Source organism: Anguilla rostrata, chromosome 10 (assembly GCF_018555375.3).
Source record: "Anguilla rostrata isolate EN2019 chromosome 10, ASM1855537v3, whole genome shotgun sequence".
NCBI classification, from domain to species: Eukaryota; Metazoa; Chordata; class Actinopteri; order Anguilliformes; family Anguillidae; genus Anguilla; species Anguilla rostrata.
The window spans coordinates 36,448,171-36,472,451 of record NC_057942.1 but is presented as its reverse complement, the minus strand read 5'-3'; the positions used below and the strand labels follow the sequence as shown (position 1 = coordinate 36,472,451).

The 24,281-nt window shown below is 44.0% G+C and overlaps 2 protein-coding genes across 7 annotated transcripts; one reads left to right on the top strand and one right to left on the bottom strand.

Annotated features, from left to right (window-relative positions):
- The first annotated feature begins 1,379 nt into the window (after nt 1–1,379).
- Nucleotides 1,380–11,078, top strand: ankdd1b (ankyrin repeat and death domain containing 1B). 2 transcript variants are annotated; one of them, XM_064296792.1, is made up of 15 exons: nt 1,385–1,639; nt 2,855–2,955; nt 3,071–3,169; nt 3,306–3,404; nt 4,059–4,163; nt 4,300–4,404; nt 5,590–5,688; nt 6,135–6,233; nt 6,515–6,613; nt 7,115–7,213; nt 7,542–7,640; nt 8,103–8,195; nt 8,892–9,093; nt 9,569–9,700; nt 10,325–11,078. In XM_064296792.1, the coding sequence occupies exons 1-15, from the start codon at nt 1,465–1,467 to the stop codon at nt 10,378–10,380; spliced, it is 1,662 nt and encodes a 553-aa protein (XP_064152862.1). In that variant the 5' UTR covers nt 1,385–1,464; the 3' UTR covers nt 10,381–11,078. The 2 variants fall into 2 exon arrangements, with proteins under 2 accessions (XP_064152863.1, XP_064152862.1); XM_064296793.1 differs by lacking the exon at nt 10,325–11,078 and having other exon boundaries at nt 1,380–1,639; nt 8,950–9,093.
- On the bottom strand, nt 11,039–22,859 carry poc5 (POC5 centriolar protein homolog (Chlamydomonas)). Of its 5 annotated transcripts, none has more exons than XM_064296791.1 (13): nt 22,783–22,859; nt 21,260–21,343; nt 20,204–20,384; nt 18,696–18,791; nt 17,906–18,087; nt 17,414–17,590; nt 16,844–16,948; nt 16,253–16,432; nt 14,559–14,721; nt 12,709–12,848; nt 12,275–12,388; nt 11,869–12,045; nt 11,039–11,593 (listed from the first exon to the last, which is right to left on the bottom strand). In XM_064296791.1, exons 1-13 carry the CDS (start codon nt 22,849–22,851, stop codon nt 11,456–11,458), a joined length of 1,806 nt encoding a protein of 601 aa, XP_064152861.1. In that variant the 5' UTR covers nt 22,852–22,859; the 3' UTR covers nt 11,039–11,455. The 5 variants fall into 5 exon arrangements, with proteins under 5 accessions (XP_064152861.1, XP_064152859.1, XP_064152858.1 ...); XM_064296789.1 differs by having other exon boundaries at nt 11,869–12,063; nt 22,783–22,857; XM_064296788.1 differs by lacking the exon at nt 22,783–22,859 and adding an exon at nt 21,905–22,151.
- Nucleotides 22,860–24,281: the final 1,422 nt, after the last annotated feature.

The following is a 24,281-nucleotide window of genomic DNA, read 5'->3' as shown; positions in this document are numbered from 1 at the left end:
TGATTCACACCTGTTACAAACTCTGTTACAAACATGCAGGTGTGGTTCCTGCTCGTGTGTGCAATAGCTTAGCCCTTGGGGAAATATAGCATATTGCAGTATATTGTAAACATGTGTAAAATATAATGATAAATATATTTAAGAACTACATTTTTCATAAAATATATTTCAGTATCAAAAAACAGAAATTTGTATTTTTGCCAATATACTGTGATACAGTATCTTAATATATTTCAATTTAAGGGGAACACATGCCTGGTACTCGTAAATGCCTCTGATTTAACATTTAATTTAGATTAAATGGCTTTAATCTTAGAAGGTTTGCTATTAAATCTAAGATAGACTTGTGTTTTAATATATTGGTTAAATTGATTGCACTTCATTTTGAATGTATAATGTTTAATGCACTTTTGCCTTTAGTGCACATTGCTTGGAGTGTGTAATTTAAACTTTTTTAATGTATTATGCCTTACTTAGTAACAAAACAATTGCCTACATAGAAATTATATATGTTTTTGGAATTAGAATAAGATTTTTCCTCTCGGAACAAAATTACTTAAACAAATGTGTGAGCAGCTATTCAAAGATATGTCCAAATATTCCAAGATCTGTCCTATAATGTTATAATTGAATGGTGAAAAATAATATTATCTCCCCTCCGTATTTATGATTCTATTTAACGAAGATGGATGTGTGTGTGCTTTTGTGCAGGAAAATTGTCGAGCAAGAAATGTGTCTGTATGGAAATGTAATAAATAATTAGCCCCATTGTCGTCACGCTTGTGGCAGTGTGTTGATTTTGATTGTTTGTATTTCAATGCGTGGAAAGTCCCTTCAGAAGGCACAAGGCTTCTTTCTGGGAAACGTAAACCATTAGGCTGAAGAGGATTTGTCTTTTAGGGATGTTGAAACCAGTATCCTTTTTAAAGTCATGATGGACAAATGTTAAAATCAACTACAGCCAACACCGTAAATACAATTAAAACATGAAAAGCCAATCAGTGGAATTTAAGGACAAACAGACCCCTGCAGAACATGAAATCTTAGCCAGTTGTGTTTCAATTGAATTTCAATTAAAATTTATTTTTCTAGCGCTTTTTACAGAGAACTGTCACGAAGACGCTTTACAGAGTAGCAAGGCAAGAAAGAGAGCAAACACTAGACCTGAACCCCCAAGTAGCAAGTACATAAGGTAAAAACTCCCAGTGGGGAGAAAACCCTCCCCGATCGGAAGAAATCTCGAGAGGAACCCGGCTACAGAGGGGGAACCCATCCTCCACAGGCCAGCCTTCGCAGTAGCTACATGCGCTAATGCCGCTCTGAAGCTAAACTCCATCCCAGTGAACACGTCTCCTGTGGGTGTGAACAGAGAGACCTCCAGTGTAAACAAAGGTCCTGTGCAAGCTTCTTCAGGGAGTGACGCAGTGCACACCGCCTGGAACCTGGAACAGCGAAGGGTTCACGATGGAGAAAGCCCTGGCTTTGAAATCGAAAATGATGAACCACCCCTCCCTGAAAAGGGGGACCTTGAGCCCCAAATCCTGGGTGACCACTGAGAACCTGAAGGGGTTCAAAGACTTTATAAAGCATAAGGAGAGCGACATGGGCACCGACACAAGCTTTGACAATGTTGAGATGTGTGAGTAATGCTTTTTATTTAAAAATTTAAACTGTAACTAATAAAGTTAGAGGAACCTTTACTCTAATTAAACTACCTGATGTTTAAGAATATATAGCGTCGTTCTCTCTTTGGACCAGACAATCGTAGCACAGTATGATCCAAGCTACATTCTCCATCTTCCAGCAATGTTTATGTTTTCTTAAGTTTTTCTATTTTGAAAATTCACATTAAAACACATTATTTTCTTAAAGGCAGAAATATGCTGTTAGTACAGTAACAGCCTAAATGGTTCCTCATACATCTAGGATTAGGTAGAAATCCAAGCTGTGATGTAAGCAATATGTGTGGAAAGAGTGAACGTCAGGTTTGCTTAATCATTAATTTGTCATTTAGTCAGGCATGAGAGCAGATCTGTGAGACTTGAAGTGAACACCCTGAGCATTGTCGAGATGTTTGTTCAAGGCAGAAACGTGCAGCCATGTGGGCTGTTCTGTGACTCTTCTAGAAGCCACACAGGGAGGTGCAGTGTACTGAGCACACAAGGTTTATTTGTCACAGGGGTTGAGGTACCTTGCCAGATCTGTATTCAAAAAGCAATGCATATGGTGTATGTGGTAGTGTACATTTAGTGTTCAGTTCGTTCAGGTATCTGATTTTGTGGCAGTGTTGCACTGGCTGAAAAAATCATGTTTGCATGCACTCTTAATAAAAATATTTTATAATAAAATAATCTTGTGATTCATATTTCTCATATCTTTGTTCCCTCCTCTGAAACCATGATACAAAGAGCTGATTGGTCCAATAGCAATACTGTTTTGAGCCAAATGTTAGCGTTTTTTTATTGAAATCAGCATAGACTGGAAATTATGCACAAGCTCTTATTAATGGTGAGTCACACAAAATGCATTCCCACATCACAGATAGGACACAGACTTGGAAGCATGTAGTCTTACTGATGTTGCTGTATAACTGATGCTACAATGGCATCAACAGGCCAACAGAGACTCATCGAGGAGTGGCCTGGTCTTTATGATTGGTGCAACCTGTTCTACCACACAAATTCAATTTATAATTTGAAAATACAAATCCAGCGTGAGAATAACTAAGATGCCATCATGAACTTACTTTTTTAGATTTGTATTACAACTTGCAATTTCCCAGTCCCTAATTAGCCCACAGAATACTGATACGTGAAGGTAACTACTCTAATGCCTTTCCCTCACCTCGGAGCAGTGCTGGATACAGAAAGGGATTACATGGAAGCGGCAAAGAAAAACGACATTGCCACCATGAAGCTTCTTGGGAAAAGTGTCAACGTCAATGCAAAAAACGTGGTAAGTGGCGAAATGTGAAACATCACGTTGAATCGTTCCACTGACCAGAGGTTTTGCGGAAGGGTTTGTGGATGATTAGGATTATTAAAATTTGGCCTATTTCCTGTGACCGCAGCATGACCGGACAGCGCTCCACTACGCCGTGGCGGGTCGAAATAAGGAGGCGGTGGAGCTCCTGCTTCGGAGGAGAGCGAAGCTAGATCTTCCGGACAAGGTGAGAGGGGCTGTGGGGCCGCGTGAGTGAGCTGCGTGGTGGTGCCCTTCGCTTATGAGGAAAAAGCCTCCATGTTCCATGAAAGCTTGCTCGTGATTTGATCATGCGATGTTCCGGAACTTTCTTCCATTCACAGCATGGGGTGACCGCCATCCACCTGGCCGCCTGGTTTGGGAGTTTGGACATTCTAAAATTACTTGTTCAAGGTGGAGCCGAGCAGAAGGTCGAAAACCAGGCAAGAAAAAGCCCACCTTAATAACCGGGCACTCATCCCCCAATAGAATTTCACTTCACCCTACACCTAACATTGATCTTCCTCACCTTATAGTTTTCTACATTGGATCCCAGTAGGCTAAAGCATCAGCATGATATTCCCCTCACTAATTCAGGAGTGTTGACTGTTGTTCTCAAAGAGCCACAGAGTGGCTGGTCTTTGTTTTACCGTAAAATTTGCAGCCTCTTTAACTACTTTAATTGGTATAATAAATACTTTTTAAAGGGTAAGAAACATCCTGTTATTTTTATGGCAGTGCCTTTATCTTGGGAAACATTCAAAAGTTTGATGAGTAAGCTATCTAATAGCGGCTGCACAGTCTTCCTCAGAATAATTGGGAAAACAGGGAGACACATCTCAGAATGCTTATTCATTTTATTTCCCAGATTTCTAAACAGTGCACTGTTTTCACATGTACATTTAAGAGGAATTTAAAGGTCTGGTTTAAGCCTTAACCACTCATGGTGTTTTGGACCCTCTTCAGCCTTTGGGCTCTCAGGCAGCCAGATGTAAAATGGGGCTGAACTGATCTTTTTACTGTGTACTATCTGCACTATTACTGTGTAATATGTGTATGTGTGTATCTCTCATACCTCAAATCTGCGTGTGCACCAGGAGGGGATGAATATCATGCACTGTGCCGCTGTCAATAACCACACGGACATCGTGCAGTACATTGTGAACGACCTACAGATGAAATCACTGGATAAAGAAGACCAGGTGACCAGGAGATTATTTAATTATTTAATTGATTTCAGGCAGCCCAGTGATGATCAACCATTAGTGTGGTGTGCTATGGGAGAGTGTAGTCTGGCTATGATGCGCTTTTGTGATAAGGCCTTATGCTCTCTCTCAGACAGGGAACAGACCCTTCGCACTGGCAGCTCAGCACGGCTGTGAGGAGATGCTGGAGCTGCTGATGGAGGAGCCGTACTCCATGGCCACCATGGAAGGAGATCAGGTCAGCCCCTGTGAGACTGCGATGCTCCAGAGTGGATCACTCAGTAGCTAAAGGAGTCTTTTACTAGTGCAGGCGCGGCCCTATAACAAAACATTGTAGGTTTGAGCTTTGGCTATTCTATTTGCCAAGTATTAGCCAATAAGTATCATCTATAGGTAGGAAAGGGTGGGTTTCAGCTACAACTGTGTTAGCACTTTCTGACAATGGACATGGTAGCCAGGAGCTAGCAGTGCTAAGAAATATGTCTGTTTTCCTATTGCCAGTAGTCTCCCTTAGTGCTTTTTCACTTGTCATGTGGAAACAGTTACTGGCTGATAGCACATTGGAGGGATGCCTGCTTTTGAGCTGCAATGCTCCCTGAACAGGTACGAATAACACAGCAGTGGCTGCAGAGCCATGACTGCACTCTGGAGAGGAATGAAATGGAAAACAATTGCTGGAAAATAAAATTATACAATGTATACAAATCCACTCAGCCATGGTGCGGGCACTGTCTTTTATTGCAGCCAATGCTCCTTACTTAAAAAATCATTACCTTGACCAAGCAAATGTATCATTCTTCCTGGTTTCTGTGGGAGCTGCTGGCTTAAGCAAAGCAAAGGCAGAAACCTGCTGGTTAGCTGGCCTTTAGAGCTGGTGGTGAATGGTTGCAGTATAGCAGATGTTTGGACCAGGTTATGTTTTGACCTGGCTATGTTGGGACCAGGTTATTCTTGGACCCTGGCTATGTTGGACCAGGTTATGCTTGGACCTGGCTATGTTTGGATCAGGTTGTGCTTGGACCTGGCTATGTTGGACCAGGTTATGCTTGGACCTGGCTATGTTTGGACCAGGTTGTGCTTGGACCTGGCTATGTTTGGACCAGGTTGTGCTTGGACCTGGCTATGTTTGGATCAGGTTGTGCTTGGACCTGGCTATGTTGGACCAGGTTATGCTTGGACCTGGCTATGTTTGGACCAGGTTATTCTTGGACCCTGGCTATGTTGGACCAGGTTATGCTTGGACCCTGGCTATGTTGGACCAGGTTATGCTTGGACCTGGCTATGTTTGGATCAGGTTATGCTTGGACCTGGCTATGTTTGGACCAGGTTGTGATTGGACCTGGCTATGTTTGGACCAGGTTATGTTTGGACCAGGTTATTGGCAGCCATTTCATCCTGGGCTTTTATCCCTTTGGATTTCCAGAACGGGAATACGCCGTTACACCTGGCGGCCAAGAACGGCCACCTGGATGTGGTTCAGCTTCTGCTCCGGAGCTTCGACACCCGCGACACAGTCAATAAGGTGGAGTAGAATGCTAGCTAATTTCTTCCAATCAGAATAGCATAGAGGCGGGTTCACCCCGCCCTCTTTCAGAGCTTACTGACAGATTAATCTGACAGAAATCCTTTATAAAACTGCACTAATACAGAACTATCTGGTATTGTAGTCTGACATGGTACATATTTAGCCTTTATCGCTGATTGAGGCATCAGGGAATAACTCCAGCATGGGCTTGAATGAGTTTTTCCAGATTTTATAAAATATTCGCAACTGAAAATGACCACTTTAACCATTATGTGATAACCTGATTGCAAATGACATTATACGAAATAATTTTTTGAGTGATTAATTGATGATCAGGAAATATTTGTATGTGTGTATCCGTGCATGCGTGTGTGCGCATGTGCACATGTGCATGTGTATGTGTGTGTGTGTGTGTGCATGTGTGTGTGTACTCCCCCCCTCAGGCTGGAGAGACAGCTCTATACCTGGCTGTGGAGGGGGAACATGAGGACTGTGTGCAGGCGCTGCTGGATGCTGGCTGTGATGTGAACATCGTGACTGCGGTATGTCACCCACTCCTGCGGAGACTTCACTAAGAACACACTGAGACGGTTAAAAAGAGTCGAGACACACTGTAAAGATTCAAACAAAGTAGTGGTGAGACTGGACTTATATCCGAGGTAGGGTTAGGGTTACAGTTAGAGGGTTGGGGTTAGGGTGGAAATCACAAAGCTGTTTTGACCTCAGCTGGCAATAACCATTCAGTACAACTGAGACTGTGACTGTGAGTGGTCATTTGAGTCCGAACTGATTCACAGAATGGTTTTCTTGTATTAACCACCAGGAGAAAAGCAGCTGTTTGCATCCTGTGTCTGAAAAGGGCCACACCCCACTGGTAAAACTCCTCATTGAAAATGGAGTGGATATGAATTTTCAGAATCAGGTGAGATAACAGTCATTTAGTCAGTCTTCTCAATATCATGAAACAATGTGCAAATAAGTTTAGTCATATATATATGCTGAATGTTTTTTAATAAAAAATGAACAATGTACATAACTGTTTGTGACTCACTTCAATGTTTTATAACTTAAGTGTGTGATGTGCTATACTGTAAGTGTGCAATGTATTATAAGTGTGTCATATATTGTAAGTGGATCATGTTATAACTGTGTGATGCGCTATATTTGTGCACCCTCCTGAATTAATGGAGGATGTTGCAGCAATGTGCCAACAGTTAAAACCAGCCATTTTAGACTGTCGGAAAAAAAGAAAATAACATCCTAATAAATACAAATAACAAGATAATAACAGCCTTTTTTCCTGCTTGTAGGTCGTAAGTTTTTAAGAAGTCGTAATAAACGTTTTATGGCCCTTTATAAATATTGCAGTATTCCTTCGGTGTGTGTGCGAAACGTGTGGCACGATGTTCCCTCTGACCTGCAGCACCAGCAGGCCGCTCTGCACCTGGCGGTGAAGAACAGCCACATCCCGGTGCTCCACACGCTCCTGGAGTCCGGCTGCAACGTCAACGTGACGGATCACGTGCGTACCGCCCCCGCGAACACACCGGCCTGGGGCCGAACGCCCAGCTGCCCGTCTCCATCAGCCGCAAAGATAGCGCACGCTAGCCTAGAGGGTTTATGTATGTTCCAGCCAGCTGAGAAGTGGCCTTGATCCCATCTTAATGGGTCAATGGAAGAAGCATCTCGTCTTTATTCTCTAATGCTTTCAGAAGTGGAGCTGTACCAACACACACCATTTATCTTTAATCTGTCTTCTTTGCATTGTACATAAATCTGTTTCACAGAATTGAACTCTTTAAGATTACTTTTTTAACCGTATATATATATACATATCTTTTGTTCTTCAGAGGGGTCAAACTGCCCTACATATTGCAGCAGAACTGGGCATGGTTGACATAGTGGAGATGATCTTGAAAACTGGTACAGACCTGGCGATCCAAGACAAGGTAATCATAATTAATAGGACAAAGATCATTCAGGAACTTGTGTAGCGTTCAGAAGGCTACACTATACGCGCAAAAATGGGCGTTTGTTTACAAGATGTCAGTGTTTATGAATGTGTACAATTTTGCTGGTGGAGGCACTCTGTGTCCTGGGTGTCTTAGGGACACCTGTTTTTAATTGGTACACCCCCCAAGGGATTGCAACCTCCAGATCGAAATTCACCCCCCCCCCCCCCGCACCCCCCCGTATCTGATTCAGTGATGAATGAGCATTGCTGTACTGTAGCAGAAATTAGCTTCTGCATCTACAGCATGACTTACTGAGATAAAGGATATATTGTGCATATTGTCCTTTATCTAGGACGTGAAATGTAAAGGATATTGAGTACACATTGTCCTTAATTTAGGAAGTAAAATGTCTCAGTCCTCTCAGCTAATGGTGGGTTCTCTTATTGACACTTACAGCAAGGAAAGACAGCGCTGGGCGTGGCAGCCAGGGCGGACATGGTGATCATTGTGGATATGATCATTAAAGCAGAAAGATACTTTGCATGGCAGGTCAGTTCCCCCACATGTGTTTTTCAACCTTCAGTAAGAATTAGGAAGTTATAACTGGTCTGTAGATCATCAAATATATCCCTCATCCCCACAGATACATTCTATAATTTGTATTTACATGACTCACCCTTACTTATTTAGACGCCAATTACCTCTTTACATAACACAGTTACACAGTTGCATAATTCCCTAAGGGCCTTCATTTTAGTTAAAAAAATATTGCAGTAATAAGTGAAGTTGAAGCTCCCATTAGCTTGGTCATAAACTGAAAACTGCAAACTAGCCTAAATGTAGACTTGATATGTGGAAATTTCCTCCCCAAAGATGTAATTCTCTAAGTTTGGAAAAAAGCAAATTACAGTATCATCCTTCTATTTATTTCAGCCATTTAAATGTAATGGGTACACATTCTTTGATCATTTGCTCTTGAACCAGAACAACGAGACCATTTTAAACCAATATTTGATCTTTGTTGAATGCAAACACAACTTATTTTCATATTTAAAAAATGATAATCAGTTTTGTGTGTTTTCAACAGAAATGCCACAGATGTATTCTTTTTTTCTTCTTAATTGCGGTAGATTAGCACACCAGTGTGGCTCTACGAGACGTGCCTGTCCGTCCCACTTACTGCACCTGACTGTAAAGTTTCTGCCTCGTCTCTCCCGGAGTAACTAGATTTGATTACCCTTTCAGGCAGGCGTGGAAAATAACGAAACCCTTCATGACGAATATCCACTGACATTTAAATTAGACCACAGAATGGAGACCAGGCAGATCCGCACCACCCTCTGGAACCTGGCGTACAAACTGTTCAAGCCCCACGACTGGAAGACGCTGGCCAGGCACTGGCTCTTCACCGAAGAGCAGGTGGCGGCCATCGAGGAGCAGTGGACAGGTGACGGATCACGCGAGATCACTAAACCGCTCCTGCATACCTCCCGACAAATCCAGCCCTCAGGAGTCTTTTTGGCCTTAAGTGTTTAGTATAACCGTCGTTAAAAAAAAAAACCCCAGCTCAAAGCAGTGACCTTTCCAGGAAGCAGTCGGCTTACTTCCTTATCATTTAGCTTGTGCACATAGTGCTGCAGACCCTACGGGCAAAACCCCAAACTACAGGGTGGCTGAAGAGACTCAGTGGCTGAATGTTCGGTACTAGGCATCTTTGTTAGCCTCTAGATCTGCACTGTTAACTTCATGCAAATCCACAATGCTCAACATGTATTTGTTGAAGGCTTAATTAATACTGAAATGACAAACCATGTTGACTTGCAAGACAGATGACTAAAGTGTGATGTGAAGGTGTGTGTTGTCCTGTGGAAAAACTGTCACTGAATCACTGAGGGAACATTATTATTACTGCTCATTTTCAGGCCTCAAGAGCTACCAGGAGCACGGAAACCGAATGATGTTAATCTGGCTCCACGGAGCACTTTATACACACAAGAGTGCCGCCAAAGCCCTGCATGAAGCTCTCCTTTCCGTAGGAAACAAAAGCGCAGCGGGTAAGCATCCAAAGCACGCTACGGCTAACCACCGCATCCACTTCCATTTACACGCCGACTTTCCCTCCTCCCAGATGTCAGCATCGCTTGGCTTCCGCGCTGACATCTTTCTCCGGGGACGGGGCGAAAATGTTAACCTATGTCTCCAGACAGAGGCTTTTTCAAAAGGCCAGACTCGCGTGAATTTATGAGCAAGGCAAAATGAAATTAACACCTGACTGAATATCAGCTCCTCAAAAGCAATAAGTCATTCACACATCAACAGTAATTTATTTTTTTCCCCCTCGAAATATGTAATGTGCCATCATAAAACTGTCCATAGCCAGTCCAGTAATGCATGCGTTGCATATGAAATAATTCATACTTTTGCAGAAGACCATGTTGTTTAGATCTATGGTTCTTAATTAACAATTCAGAACCTAAACTGCTACAATGCAGTGATACATTGCAGCTTCAATAGTCACCGAGTATAGTTACTACCAAAATGGCCATTATGTTGGTAGGCCATCTCATCTTGGGATCAGAGTTAAACATTTCCAGAATTGCGATTGTAAGTAAAGGTATGGAGTCAAATTGGTTGCAGGCTATGCTGCAAAAAAAATTGTCTTTGTTTATTTCCTACAGACAAAATAAGGCTTGAAACCACTGGCGTTGAAGCCAAGAAATGCACCGTATCATAATATCGGTGAAGCTTCATCCGTTTGGACTCCCCGTAAGCCTTTGCTGTGAATTTCACAGCCAACTCAAGTCAACAAATGACTCATTTCTTGGTTTCCTTCAACTGCTCCGAATCGGATCTTGTGAAAGAAGTTACACCAACGGTCTTCGGAGCCAACTCAGAAATTGGTCGTCTTCCATTTCAACCTTCCAAGGCGGAGGAAAGCTGGCAGATTTCCTCAGAGTGAAGAGCTCCTCACAGTGGATTCCACTCAGGAACGGAGAGCACTGTCCTGAGTTAAAAACAAGGCCCTCTTGCTCTCCAGGTCTGGCACTGAAAGACATTTGCATCTTAGCATTTCAACACTATGGTAATTATGACTACACAGTAATAATGCCTTCATTTTCCTATTTTCATTACTAGAGCAAGAGTGGCCATTTTCATGTGTTCATCTGTATCATGTGTTCATTGGTGTTTGTATTTTATATGTCCTTTACCCATACACTCTTTACCCATAACATTACAATATTACAAAAGCTATTGCTCGTATGATAAATACTTCAGAAACTAAACATAAAATAGTGACAGTGTAAAGATACTGAAGGTATGACAGTGACATGATGAATGTACTGAGTCCAATGCTAAATGCTTGCTTTTTTGAGAATGATTACAAAGTCGCATTATGAATTAAATTTTATTTATAATAATTTAAAAAACATGGCTTGAGTGGCTTGACTCGATTTTTAAAAAATATGTAAAACGTACACCATATGGTACATTAAAAAAAGCAGCTAAAAAGTATTGTGAAATTGTTTCAAGGACACAATCTTCAAGCAATGCCATTATAAAATTGTAAACCAATACAAAACGATCAACATTGATTAAACAGCGACAGTACTGTTATCCATAAATTTCAGCCATTGCAATGGCGAGTTTACAGACTGTATTAATTATTCGAAACTAGTCTCCATTCCTCGAAGCAGCAGTCCCCAGCAGAGGTGGAAAGCGATTCGTTTGCGTAAATCCTTCATAATGACGAGGTGTCAGTCGGTGCGGCGGTGCTCACGCCCCCGGCGTCGGTGTGGCCGGGCGGGGCCTCACTCCACCACGATGATGGAGTTGATCTGCGAGGCCGAGGGTCCTCTGGCTCTGTGAGGGAAGCTTCGGGAGCTGGGGGGGCCCGCGGACGGGGAGGGCCTGGGAAAGCGGGCCGCCGTCGCCTGACCTACAGTCAGCTGATCCATGACCAAATGAGAAAAAGTGAGAGGTACAAGAGAGACCTGTGTCACGTGGTGTGCCTGTGCAATGCCGATGCACGTGTCATATGGTGCATCTGTGCTACAGGGTGACATGGTATGCGTGTCAAATAGTGTACCTGTGTGACGGGGTGATGTAGGTGTACCTGTGTCACATGGTGTACCTGTGTGCCAGGGTGATGTAGGTGTACCAGTGTCACATGGTGTACCTGTGTGCCGGGGTGATGTAGGTGTACCAGTGTCACATGGTGTACCTGTGTGACGGGGTGATGTCGCTCCACAATGACGGAGCTCATGGGCGGGGCCACGCCCATGACGGCGAGCTGGGTGGACACGCGGCCGGCCTTGCCCAGGTCCGCGCGGCCGGTGACGCGAGCCGTGATGGTCTTGGCGGCTTTCTGCTGGCCGGACGTCACCATGTGTGCGCTGGGCTGAAGGGGAGGGGCGACCTAGCGGAAACAGGAAGTCAATGTGAACAAGACTGCAATTATATACATCGCCACTCTGTACTGGACAAACATGACTGTAATTATACAGTGACCTAAAGACTGTGCACTGGTTACACATGACTTTCAAGTGTCCGTCGTAGTTCTTATTTTTTGCACAGGTTAGCAATCGTCTGTACTGGTATTTAAAACTACAGCAGGAAGAAGCAGTTACCTGTCTGTGGGAGGTCACAGTGCCCCCTGGTGGCAGGACGCTGTCCACCACCGTAGTGGAGGGGAGCCCGTCTGTTCTGGAGGGACCAGCGGCAGATCCAGACTGGGACACAAACTAAACCAGGAGCACTGCCTCAGTAAGACTCATAAAGAATTACAATGGGTTTAGACAAAAAAAAAAATTTTCTTATATTTTCTGCTGTTTGGTGAACCAAATATTTTTATGAACTCAATTTGTGATTGTGTACTTGTACTCAATCTTTGGAGCAGCTCCAGAGATTGGGTGTGTTAAGAGTAAAGATATGAGTTAAAATGCTGACTGAAAATAGGTAAGCTAAGGACAAGGCAGACAGAGATAGTAAGGATGTTTTTTTAGTGGGTTGATATTGGGAAGGAGGAAATGGACCCCCCCCCCCCAGCCCCCTGTGTACTCACCATGTCCTCAGAGTCGCTCTGGAGGGGGGGAGGGGGAGGAGACTCAGACGGGGCGGGGCTGAACCGAACAGAGGATGTGGGCGGGGCCTGGAAGCGGACCGAGGAGCTGGAGCCGGGCTCCTCCCGCGGGGTGGGGACATCTGCAGGGGGGCGCGGAATAAACCATCAATCAAAACTACAGCAACCAATCGGAGAACGATACGAACTGTGTAATGATTCCAATTGAGGACTCTCCAATAGTGTTTTAAATATCATCACTTATTTATGACTGAGGAAGTGACATTCCCTATTAATATTTAAATTCTCACAGAAGCATCAAAACAAGACCGTGCGGTGCGTTTATGTCCTCCTACTTGCACCAGGAAATTAAATATTCTGTATCTCAGGGAGCAAACAGCACACGCTGAGCATTTGAATAGCACAAGTGAAAATAGAAAACCAGATAAACAGGCATATCATTTGATCCGCAGATGTCCGTGAATACATCTGCATGAAGCACAGAAATGCTTCACTGCTGGGTGGCTCATTCGGTTAAGGCGCCATGCTGTGGTGCATGGATGAGCCTCACGGCCCGGGATCGAATCTGGACCAGATTGAATCAGGACCCTGCCATCACAGACTGGCCATGTAGCTCCACAGGGTGCAACAGAATTGGTGCCTGTGTGGCCCAGGGTATGGGAGAGATGAATTGGAAAGGACAGGGATCTGCGTTTCATCGCTCTTGAGCGACCCCCGCTGGGTGAAAAGGCAGCAAATATTCTAAAAAAAAGGTTAAGCAATTATAAGAAATAAAGGCACGTAAAGCAAGCAGGAAATGACTGTGAATATAAATACGCAGCACTGAACTGTAGTGAATTATTTTTGTGATTTAGGTGGACTGGCTTTAGCAGAAAGACCAGCAGTCACCTTTATGCAGATACCGCCTGTGCCTTTACAGCTAGTTAAGCACGCCCTTCCTCCGATCCGGAATAATGGACATTTTTCAGCGACATTAAAAACGTTACAGCCTTCGCGGGGACCAGACGCAGAGTCAGCATTTCGCCAGCGGATTCACGCCGCTCCGTAAACCCAGTCAGTGGAGTGACAGGAGGGCTTGCGGCTGGCTCCTCCCATCTGGTGACATATTCCGCGTTATCAAAAGAAACGGGAAAATTTCCTCTCTTGTCTGGACTCTCTTTGCGAAGCGCTGACCTCACGAATGAGGAGGCGGGGTTTAAGTACCCGACAGGCCCATCAGCTTAGTTAATTGCGTGCTTTCAACACCACTGTGTAACATGCTGATGATTTAAAAAATCAATCAAGACAGAATTGCAGTGCAAGGTAAGAGGTAGAAACATGCTAATTGCTGGCAATTCAATCTAATTACCGGTTAAGCCTCATAACCAGGCATTAGTGGATATTCACACACAAATGACATCTTATGAGCGTGTAGCGTTTGACCGCTGAGGAGCACACATGATGCTTGATTGGCAACGCCTGTGAGAAGCGTTTTTTAATTACGCTTCCTAATGAGTCACTGGACGGCAGTGTGCATCGTTAGTAAACCTGACTGAACGGGTTTTGCATGCAACGCGCACGCTGTTCCAGCTTCTCTCCGCGATGCTGACGTCCGCGAGAACGAACGCCGTCGAATGCGCTCGGCGCTCGACCGGCAATGCCTGTACGCGTGCGTACGGTGGCTGGTGATGCCTGAGTGTGTGCGGCGGCTGGTGATGCCTGAGTGGCGTGCAGCGGCTGGCGATGCCTTTGTGCGAGCAGCGGCTGGTGATGCCTGTGTGTGTGCGTGCGGTGGCTGGCGATGCCTGTACGTGTGCGTGCGGGGGCTGGCGACGCCCGCGGGCGGGGCTCACCTCTCTCCTGCCTGTCGTCCGGCACGTGGAACATGCTCATGGCCTCGATGTTGAGGGCGCACACCCCGCGCATGAAGGCCTTGCGCATGGACTCCTCGTAGCGCTCCCGCTCCTGCTGCAGCCTCCGGATCTCCACCCGGGCCCTCTCTAGCGCCTCCCTCGCCTGGGGCAGGGAAGCACAGCGGGGTCAGGTCACATTTACAGCTCTGCTAGCGCTTTCTTATCATACTTCACAGCAGCACTGCTTGTGAAAGCTAATAAACTACAGAGATAATGAAATGAACACATCCTGTTTCCATAGTGTGTGTCTTTAAGGTTCTATGATGGTCTGCTTTGCGCATCATTAATTACCGAATCGTTGCAGCTTAAGGCATGGCCGGTGATTACTTTTACATACACAGTGTTTAATATCCTGCTGCCATAATATCTTGGGTGATGACTGTGGGGTAAAAGCTGCAGCAGGGGCATACATTGGGGCAGATACCTGGGTGATGACTGTAGGGTAAATACTGCAGCAGGGGCAGATATTGGGGCAGATACCCGGGTGATAAATGCGGCAGCAGCAGGGGCAGATACTGTGGCGGATATATATCCTGCGTGATGACTGCGGGCTGTTTCTCTGCCAGTAGGCTACACTGCTGAGCTGGTTCTCCAGCTCTGTGCTTATACAGCACTCTTCATCAATCATACTCACTCGCTACCACTGCTTCAGCGTGCTCTTATCCACAGACATTATTAACCTTTCCACATGAGTTCACTCATAAAAAACATAATAAAACAGCACAGAGCCGCCTTTTACCCCTATAACTTAGAAACCCCCCCTCTCTCTTAACGTACAGAGAACCCCCCCCCTACGTACTGAGTCATCAGCCTGTACTGTTGCAATGCGGCGTCTCAGCTACGTTCTATCGGCTCTGACAGATCTATCGTTTCTCCTCCTGCACAATAGTCCACACACGCTCAAAGCACCCTACAGACAACCCTCAACCTGAAAAACTGTGTTTTTAGAGTTTCGAAGTCTATCTGTGCTCAGGAAGAAAAGACCACATCGGCAGCTTAATACGGGCAGAGGTGGAACAAAAAGAACTCCGTGTTTTTTGCTTGCAAAAAAAAATCAGAAATTTAAATCACTATTTTCACTGAAGCATTTTATTCTAGGGAAATTTGAATGCTGGCCAACCCTGTTCCTGGAGATCTACCATCCCGTAGTTTTTCATTTCAACCCTAATTTGGCAAACCTCACTCTGTTAAATAAACAGTCCAACGAGATCTATAACTGTAGAACGGGGCGTGCTTCATTATAATTGGAGTGAAAACCTATAGGACAGTAGATCTCCGGTTTATCTCCGGTTTGGGTACCCCTGTTTTAAGGTATTTTAGGTTTTTTTTTTTTACTATCAGCCAATAGTGGCCTTTTTGATTATGGTATTTTAACAGACACTATTTGTAATCATGTTGTGTTTTTTCCCCCAATCTTATATGCAGTATTATATGAGGCATTCATTGTGCAGTCTTCATGTCTTACACGTACTGAACAAGCGGGATTTCCATGAAAATGGACGGAGCAGAAACACTAATCTGTTCAGTGAGCGGTGCCAGCTCCATCGCGCTGTAATGAATAGCGCTAACTCCGCAGGCACCAGTGGACATATGTGCACAGCGGCGCGCCGCCCCGCCCCCTCCCCTCCCCTCACCTCCGCCAGCTTGGCGTCGTAGTCCGCCGACAGCCGCACGCAGACCTCCTCCGCCCGCGCCTGGCACGCCCTCTCCACCCGCTCCCTCCACCTGGACTGGATGAGCGAGTGCCAGCCCGCCCACACCTTCCTCTTCAGCTGCAGGCGGTGGTGCTGCTCCGCCAGCCTCCACCCGTGAGCCTAAGCCGAGAGAAAACCACATCGCGCTTGAGAAAAGAAAATATACAAAATCAGCTGAAAACCTCTCTACCACTGAATATTACAAAATTCTAGAACCTTCTAGAGAGCTGTCGGTCTTCAGCATTGTGAACATAACATATTGCAAACATATTGCATCCAATGTGTTCATGTGCCAGGACCCTGCGGCCTAGCCCCTCCCCCTCCCACCCCTATAGCCTAGCCTCTCCCCGTTCTGCTCCTGCAGCCTAGCCCCTCCCCCTCCTGCCCCCGCAGCCTAGCCCCTCCTGCCCCTAAAGCCTAGCCCCCCCCCATTCCACCCCTGCAACCTAGCCCCTTTTTTCCCCAGTCTAGCCCCTCCCCCTCCCACCCCCACCCCAGCAGCCTAGCCCCTCCTCCTCCCACCCCCATCACCTCATCCCGGGCGTTGCTTTGCTGCAGCCTCCACCGAGTGAAGGTCCTCATCATCTCCACCCTTTCTCTCTCCCTCTCCACCCTCTGCATCAGAGTACTGATCACCTGCAGGACAGCAAGAGAGAGAGAAAAAAACTATTTGATGACTTGGCATTATGAACACAGTCACAATTTTATGTTTCGGTTCAAAATTTACCCGTACACTGCAAATCAAATCAGTTTTTTCCATGTTTTTTTGGTGTGAACGTTTTCACAGACTGAAGTGTCAATTGGCATTGTTCAACTTAGCTTTCCCTTTCAACCCTGAATTGGACCAATAACTCCATTCCATCCTAAGCTGGTACAGGGTTAGCACACTAGCTGGAGGTAAAGACCTGTGGATACCTGGTCTTTCCTCTGATTGGAGGTGTAAAGGTGAGGACCTGCCCATGGGTAAGACTGTGTATCTGTCTTCCTCTGATTGGAGGTGTAAAGGGCTGAGGGTACCTGGTCTTTCCTCTGATTGGAGGTGTAAAGAGCTGTGTGTATCTGGTCTTTCCTCTGATTGGAGGTGTAAAGGGGTGTGGGTACCTGGTCTTTCCTCTGATTGGAGGTCTCGTAGGTGTTCAGCAGCTCCTTCAGGCCGTCCGTCTCCGCAGTCAGGCCGGCCACGTGGGCCGCATGCTTCTCCTTCTCCTTCCTCAACTCCAGCCTGTGCTGCTCCACAAAGGTCACCTTCCATTTCCGCAACTCGTCCATCACGTTCACCTGGAAACAGAAAAACACTTCCTGTCTGACTGTGGTGCTTTTAGACACACACTTCCTGTGTCACAGAACACACTTCCTGTCCTGCAGTGTGGCTTAGGAACACTGAGCACACAGAGTGCTCTGTGTCTGCAGGATAAAAGCAATTATTGTACAGGGCATAGTGGGTTATGGGAATAAATCTGTAATCAACAGGAAAGAAGTCCCAAGATACTTTACCTGGCTTAGTTTATGTAGCTCTATATAATACAAATTGGCAGCAAATAAAATAAATAAAATACATGAAACTGTAAACTGCTTGAAGAGAGGATAACTTGCCTTCAGGTTATTGCTCCAGGTGTCCAGAATGTTCTCCATCCTGCCCAAGTTCTCCTCAGTGACAAACATCTCGGTCACCATGGAAACCAGGAGTTCTGGACTGCTGCTCCTGCCCGACCGAGCAAACCCCCTCTCCGACTCGGCCTCAGACTCCACGGGGGACTTCTCGGATACATCATCGACTGCAGCCACAAACATGGGGTGAGCCCACACATCTTCCAGGCTTCTTAATTCAGTACTACCCTCGTTTTCCCATTTCACTCATACCCCAAAGCTAATCGCCTATTCACATTAATATTACCCCTGCAGTAAAAGCTTGGCTTTCCCCATATAAAATCTTCCCTTTTAAGTCTCTCATAATATCCAAACCACAGTGGAGCTCATTGAATTGAATTATTTCATCGTGTCTGCTCAACAGGCTAAAATCATGTGGTCGGAAATTTCCAGAGATACCAAGTTTTGCCGTACTTTATGTTTAAAACCGACATCGAATAGGTTACAAAATAATTATTGTTCTATAGAATTATCACATAATTTTATGGAACAAAAATTTAACAGGTTGGCACATTTGCACTTGGTGGTCTTGTATGAATGAATACAATGAGTGACATATATGTGTGTGAAATACAATATGTGATACAATATGTCCATTTTCACTTAAAAGGACTAGGAACCAAACTCTTCAGTGCTCTAATGCGTCTGGTAATAAATGCATGCATTTAAGCCTGTCATGGAGTAACACATTAGTGTAATTAAACTCCCGCTTGGTAAAACACAAGCTCTTTTTCACCTCCACTTGCCCCGGGGTCCGACTTCATCGGGGAGGCTCTGGTCAACTCCGGCTCCTGGTCAGAACTCTTCCTGTCTTCAGTTTCAGACACGGAGCCTGGGGGGGGAGAGACGGGGGGGGGGGAGAGAGAGAGAGGAGAGAGATGAGAGAGGGAAGGAGTGAGGGAGGGAGGGAGAGGGAGAGGAGGAGGAAGAGAGAAAAAGAGAAACAGAGGGGGAGGGAGAGAGAGAGAAAGACAGGGTGAGAGAGATGTGTAGAATGCTAAAAACGATAACGCTCGGGTATCTCATCTAGTAATGGCTTCAGGTCAATATCTTAATGAAATTGCGCAATGGATGAGGGGAGCTCCTCAAGGACGCGTCTTTTGGCCGTGCTTCAGCGGATCGTTTCCAGCCCGCTCCCGCTAACAGCACTTCACAGCAGACCATCCTAAATACTCGCGCTCAACTCCAAACCACAGCTGCACTGCTGCGTAGAGACCATTACAGATCAGTGCCTGAGAGAGAAAAGGAAAAGCCTCAACGATTTTATTTAAAAATGGCATTCTGGTTTCAGGGCACCAGTTTGTTCACTTGAGTCCAATTTGCTTGGCTACCTTTGATCTTACCGATTAATTGAATTGATTGCCTGTGACACTGAAAATCAATCAGCAGCACTACCAACTTGGAATGCAGCAGAACTGAAAACACCTGCATATCATTTTTTAGCTTAACACATTAAGGCCTATCGTAATCATTTACCGGCGGATAATTTTGTCTTAATGCGTATCATTTACTTAAAAAATTTTAAATCCAAAATAGCACAATGTTCTAAAATCATCAAAAAAAAAAAAAAACAGAAAAATATGTCTGAGTTTAGCAGCAGACTTTGGTTAGTAGACCAAAGTGCAAAAAGATAAATCTCAGCTTTTGCATTCATCGGTGATGTGTGCTGGTCTCGTTTCTTCCTCCATAATCTGAAATTGTGTGGTGAGCCTCTCCAGTTACTCCTGCAGCCACCTGCACCCATGGAAACGGCACTATAGCACAAATTCATGCTCTTTTTCCTCAAACGCTGCACTTAAGGAGGCCACCATGCAAGTGGAACACATACATATCTACATGCTCCATTAGCAATATGAAGATAAGCTCACACTGGCCAACAGGGAAGTTACATAATTTGTATACGGTTTTAAAAAACAATGCATGTACTGGCACAAACTTGGCACTGTTCCACAAATCAAGTGGGCAGTGATAAGGTTCACAGTTACTTTATGGCAAATTTGTCCTCTGCATGAAATCACATGTTGCATGCAAATCATCATGCCCAGGTCAAATACAGAAAACCACAGCTTGTAGGCCTCAGTGCATTGAGTGGTCTTTCTGGTGTAAGATTAGCGATGGTGTGTCAGAGTTCAGCAGCTCACTGTTTTAACGCTCTGAGAGGGTATCCCCGAGCTTAGGTGTGAATGCGCTGAGAGCGTACCCCAGCTTACCGTGTGAATGCGCTGAGAGCGTACCCCAGCTTACCGTGTGAATGCACTGAGAGGGCGTCCCTCAGCTCGTGTGAACGCTCAGAGGGGGCGTCCCCCACCGCCGCAGAAACCCGCCCGTCCACGGACTGCTGCATGGAGAGCTGCGACTGCCGAAACGCAGCAGCGTCAAATCTGGGGGTGACGACGGCGTAGCGGAGCAGCTCCTCATATTCATCCTGTCATCCCGCCACGCACAGAACAGGAAGGAGAAAAGACAGAGTCAAGCCCCGGCCATTTTGGCCTGGAGCGCCAGAATCTTCAGCACAGTCCAGTTTGCTCTTACTGCAAATCTCACATGCAGTCAAACAATACCAACATCTCAGCAATCAAAAATGGCACCACAGATTTTTTAAATTCCCCCCATTTGTGGAAAGTAGTAGCACATTATTGGCGTATTTATTTTGCAATGAATCAGCAGTGCCGTGTAAAGGAAAAATAATAAGCTTTGCCTCCAAATAAAGGTATTGTAGGCCATTTTATTTTACAGAGGCACCGTTTCACATTTTGAATAAATTGATCAGAAATGTCAGTTGTACTTTTATTGACTGAGACAATACTAAATGCATTGTATGCAACAGCCTATCACAGGCAACAGCTTATGAGCTTCTTGAATTTTATTGTTTTTGCTGTGGTCTGGCCTATTGATGCATGCTTTTACAGTCTATTATCTGAGTTCTAGAGACAGATGTTTAAATGAATGGGTTAATCGATTAAATCTCACCATTAAGCAAATAATGAAAGTCATTGAATATGCCAACCCTTGTAGGGTTACTGGCTACAGCCAGCCTTGGCATAATAAGACCAGATCAAGTTGAACACCGTCTTGGTGTCTTTAAACACATACAACTTCTTAAAACAATGTAGTGCAATTACTAGTGTGCTTAAAGTCTTACTTGAATCAAAACGAGTAAACATGCAGTCTTTCAGCGCCTGAAACCATTTTCTGTATTTATAGACGTATGCCACATACACATGCATGCATGTGTAAACAGTTCTGATGAGAGTTCTACTTCCTTATTGCACGCTGACATTTACACTATCAATATCATACCTGTAACTCAGAAGACACGGAACTGCCACGATCAGAATCTTTTGGTAGAACAGGGCTGCTAACCTCGCCTTCATCGGAAGACATCTAAGCAATATAAAAGAAAAAATTACTTCCTGAGACAAAACTGCCTTCAGCATGAAGTGTGTTTGCTACGTTGGCTGCTGAATCACAAAGCAGGAAGCAACTATGTTAGCCGCTAACGTTAGACAACATACTGCTGCTTGTAGTCTAACTTTGCGAGCTAGTAATTACTCGATTCTCGCCACTTTTTGAAAGGACAACATTGCTACAAATTTGCAGTTGTTGCACAAACATTGGCTTGACCAGACAGTTATCAGACACGCCCTATAGATTGTTTTGTTTAACGTTAGCGTACTCGCTATCAAAGTACATCAAGAAAGCTGAATAATGTTAGCAAGCCTAGCATATTAAATTTGAGCCAACTGTTCTGATTTGTTGTACTTTATATTTAAGTTAGCTCACGCTAGCCAGTTAACTATAAAATAAAATACACAGCTATGAATTTGAAATATACAAATAGGCAGCACTACCTAGATAGTCAAGACACGGCGGGAAGTTAAACCAAGCCTGGAACCATTTCAGGATCTCCCTTTCCATTTATTTCGAATAAAACTTTTGGGTTACCTTAGAAATAGAATTCCAGTTCAGTACACCACGCTTTTCAGAAAGCCAGGCAGCAAAAACTTGCACCAGTTTCAACAGCGGTTCAAACCGACGAATTTCCAACAAAGTCAGATATGATTGGTCACAATTTGCAGACTTGTTCATGTTTTTGTATTCTGATTGGCCATTAAGTCACCATGGTGACATGCAGCCAAACCATAAACGACGCCGTGCTATTTCCAAAATCTGCGGACGCAACTTGCAGATACAAAACCAATTGACTATAGCAATGACAAGGACGGATCTTTGTTTTGTTAACTGGAGCTCATTGAAATCGCTTGTCCTCTTGACTTTTTTGTTATTCAGACTGCAAATTCATCCGAGAGAGCGTCTTCTATATAAGCTGGCCACAGCGGCACAGTCCAAGTTAACGGAAGGCGTGCTTCGCAGTAAACATAGCTGGCTAGAATCCTACAACCATCGCTTTATAAATGTAATTGATCCTGTCGGTGGACAATTCCATTTTGTTTGACTGGAGAGAGCTGGCGGGGGCACATCAAATATAGCCTACGTTACTGCGTGCTTTCCTGTAATTCTAACCTTAATTGAGCCCAACAAACTGCAAACACCTAACACTAGGTCTAACTTAGAAATTAAAGATAAAAATAATTTTACCAGCATAGCAACATTTTAGCTAACTATAGTTTGAAAAAAAAAAATCAAAACGTGTCACGTGTAATCTAGTCTATATCAATAATTTAGCATTTTCACTAGCTAACCCACAAAAACTGACATCCCTATAAGAGCTAACGTTACCTTACACCAAAAACAATACACCAAAAGTAAATTAATGAACGCAAAACGGCAACAGATTACAAATAAAACAGTTATCTACTTACACTTATACGTTTTAAATATCTGTATTGCATTGGTGAATACCACCATTTGGCAGGCCTGCCCGTTGCCATCGTGGTTGTTATGAACCAGGCAAATAAGAAGCATCTGTTTATTTATTAGCAGATAAGAAAGGGCTTGTGGATTACTCACAAGTTACATAAGCCGTTACCAGCAGGGGCACATTCAGACAGTAACATATGGTCAGACGTTGGCCGTATGGCTAATTGTATACTTTACATGTGACCTTAGGATGTCCGTGTCAGCAACAGCAACACAAAGAACCTGTTCCCTGACTGTTAACAACATTTCTAATAAGATCAAAAACGAAATTTCTTTGATAAAGCATTATACAAGGGCGATTTTTTTTCTTAAGTTAGCACAAGTGAATGAAAGGCATTCAGACATAGCCTAATCATACTATCATACAGTACTTCTCATACGAAATGCTTTCTCTCAAATTTGCATTTTATTTTCTGAAAAGCAGCAATTTGAAGATAACGCTAATGCTATTTTGGACAGGGCTCTGCATTACAGTTATAATTACTGCTGACAATGGAAATGTTGAACACAAAATGAAAGTGATCTAATATGAGAGTTTAAGTAGTAGCTCATCTGTGGCGACATTTTAATGTATCTTCCCTGTTCATATATAGCTGTTGTACAGACCCTTTTAATGATGATATATAATGATGTATTGTATTGTTCTGATGTTGCATTGTTTTTATATCTGTTCTAACGTGCCCAGGGGACTACAGAATAAAATTAGCTCTATAACTAACGGTGACAGGTTTACAGGGATGTGAAAACTGAGCTGTTGATCAATGTGCACTGTCCTTGTTAAATGAATGAATGAATGAATGAATGAATAAATAATTAAATAAATAAATAAATAAATAAATAAATAAATAAAAAGGGAAATAATACAGTGAGATCATGTCTGTATCTGTGTGAGTTTTTACAGTGGAATTTGTGGCATAGAGTGGTGCAGGGCTATAATAAGCAAAGCTGTACCATTAGTATTATAAATTGGAGTCGTAGATGTGTGTAACAATATGAACTTTTACAATAGACACAAGTGGATATATTTCTGTAAACAAGTAACACTAGTAAGTTGGCCAGTAGACATCACCATGCAATAAATAATGACTTACATCCATCAACAAAAGCCATGATGGATACTGATGGCTCTTTCTGAAGTAATTGCTGAAAACATCATATTTCACTACAATGGCTTTAGAATAGTCTACATCAATAGAGTGACAGAAGTAATATATATTTTAGTAAGGCAGTCACTATCAAAACTCAATAGAAAGACTATGTCTGCAGGCAACATAACAGACATAGACAGACCCTCTCTAGTTTGTGGTGCTCAGTCGATCTGATACAAACCACAAGCAATGGAAATGGTCATTCCCAGGTGCTCTTTATGTGCAGCAGCTGACACAGATCCACTGACCTGTAAACAGTGAATTATGAAAGACCACAAAGAACAATTATGTCA